Source organism: Aptenodytes forsteri, unplaced genomic scaffold (assembly GCF_000699145.1).
Source record: "Aptenodytes forsteri isolate BGI_AS27 unplaced genomic scaffold, ASM69914v1 Scaffold336, whole genome shotgun sequence".
Taxonomy (NCBI): Eukaryota; Metazoa; Chordata; class Aves; order Sphenisciformes; family Spheniscidae; genus Aptenodytes; species Aptenodytes forsteri.
In genome coordinates this window covers 2,276,094-2,277,731 of record NW_008794911.1, presented here as the reverse complement: position 1 = coordinate 2,277,731, position 1,638 = coordinate 2,276,094, and the positions used below count along the sequence as shown (strand labels likewise).

The 1,638-nt window shown below is 39.4% G+C and overlaps 1 protein-coding gene across 2 annotated transcripts in view; it reads left to right on the top strand.

Moving 5' to 3' along the window:
• The first annotated feature begins 286 nt into the window (after positions 1-286).
• Positions 287-1,638, top strand: part of ACBD5 (acyl-CoA binding domain containing 5) — a 33,058-nt gene continuing 31,706 nt past the window's right edge. Inside the window, exon 1 of one of the 2 annotated variants that reach the window (XM_009275198.2) lies at positions 287-420. In XM_009275198.2, the coding sequence (XP_009273473.2) occupies positions 287-420 (134 nt within the window). The remainder of the gene's footprint in view (positions 421-1,638) is intronic. The other variant, XM_019471008.1, reaches the window with a different exon arrangement.

Below are 1,638 nucleotides of genomic sequence, written 5' to 3'. Positions count from 1 at the left end.
TTGCTTTATGTTACTTATTACTCTTTTTTTATTCTTACTATGGAGTCTGACCTTAGGAGTAGTAAAGGTTATAGTCCCTTAAACTCAACCTGAAACTTGCTGTTTGTAAAGTAAATATTGTCAGTGGTGCTGGTTCATGGTAGATGAAGTAAAGATGTTCTCCGTTGACTTAAATTGTACTGCTGTCAATCAGGCTGTAACAAACTGCAGGCTATTTTCTCATAGAAATACTAAGCTTGTAAAATACTCATTAATATTCTTGATTACAATTTAATTGTATTTTAAAATGATTTCACTAGGTTCATTCCAGCCAACGAATGAAATGATGCTCAAGTTCTATAGCTTTTATAAGCAAGCAACCCAAGGACCCTGTAACATTCCACGACCTGGATTTTGGGATCCGATTGGTAGATACAAATGGTAACTTTTCATGAGTTGTTGTTTTGGGTTTTTTTTATGCTTGGAGTGGAGATGTTTAGAAGAGTGGCACTTGGAGAAAGAGTTTAGTGAGTTTATTTCTCTCTTAAGAACATTCACAACCTTTGATGCTTGAGTTCGTTTTATGTCTTGTGTTCCAACTTTCTAGCTCAGATAACATAACTTCTCCGAGTTGCAGGTGAAAACATTCCCTTGGGTTCTGCAGGTGGGTAGGTTTTGCTTGGGCAAGCACCGTCATGGTACTTCTGCAGTGTTTATCCCATGTTGTAGAATGAAATTGTAGGTGCTCTGCAGAATGAGTGATGTTGATGAGTTTCTGGAATTCTTCCTTCTCAAGTTTTCATGTATGATGTGAGCCTGAAGTAAATAAGTGCTCATTGGCAGCCATTGACATAGCTTCAAGCTCTTGGGGAGAGGTCTGGTTTATGTGTCTTTCTGGTTTGTCTGCTCAGTGGCAGGGCTTCCCACTGTCTGTATTTTCCTTGTGCTGGGAAGGTTTCTGATTCACCAAATTGCTAAGATCTGTTTGAAAAGCCATGTGACTGCTTTGCTTATTATATTTTAATAATGATTTGTCCTGAAGAACAAGTATTATTGCTGTCTTTATGGTCATGGTTGTCTTGGGAATCTATGAAATGATTCCTTTGACTTTTTTTTTTTTTTTCTCCTTTCTTCCTTCCTCCCCAGTCTCCCCAAGTCAGGGTGAAGGGGGTATCTTTGCAGAGGACTAGGGCAGTAAGCTTCCACCTGCCTGGTTGGTTGTAGCTGAAATGTGAGCCACCAACCTTGGGGTTTTGCTGTAAGTGGGACAAATACTCTGGCAAGGGGAAGGGACAGCGTCACATCAAGTGCAAGACTGAGTAAGGAAATGTTTCATTCCAGTCTGTGTTCTGGCAGATTTCTTGTGCAATACTGATAACTTTGACTGGAGTTTTCTGTCTTGCAGAGTTGGAGAGGGGGAGATTTTTTTTTAGGTCACAAGTAGCTGCTGTGGTAACTGGGGGTGATAATTAAACTATTTGCTTACTAGACCTATGTGTCTTTCCTCAGTTGCTAAACTCAAAAAGAACAGATTTTTTTTTTTTTTGTAGCCTGTTCTAACTTGCTGACAACTGGTTGTAAGTGCTGGCTGAAGTGTCTGTGCCTGCTCTCTTTCTGCAGCAGGGGGTCTTAAAAAAAAAAAAAAAAAAATAAAAACTA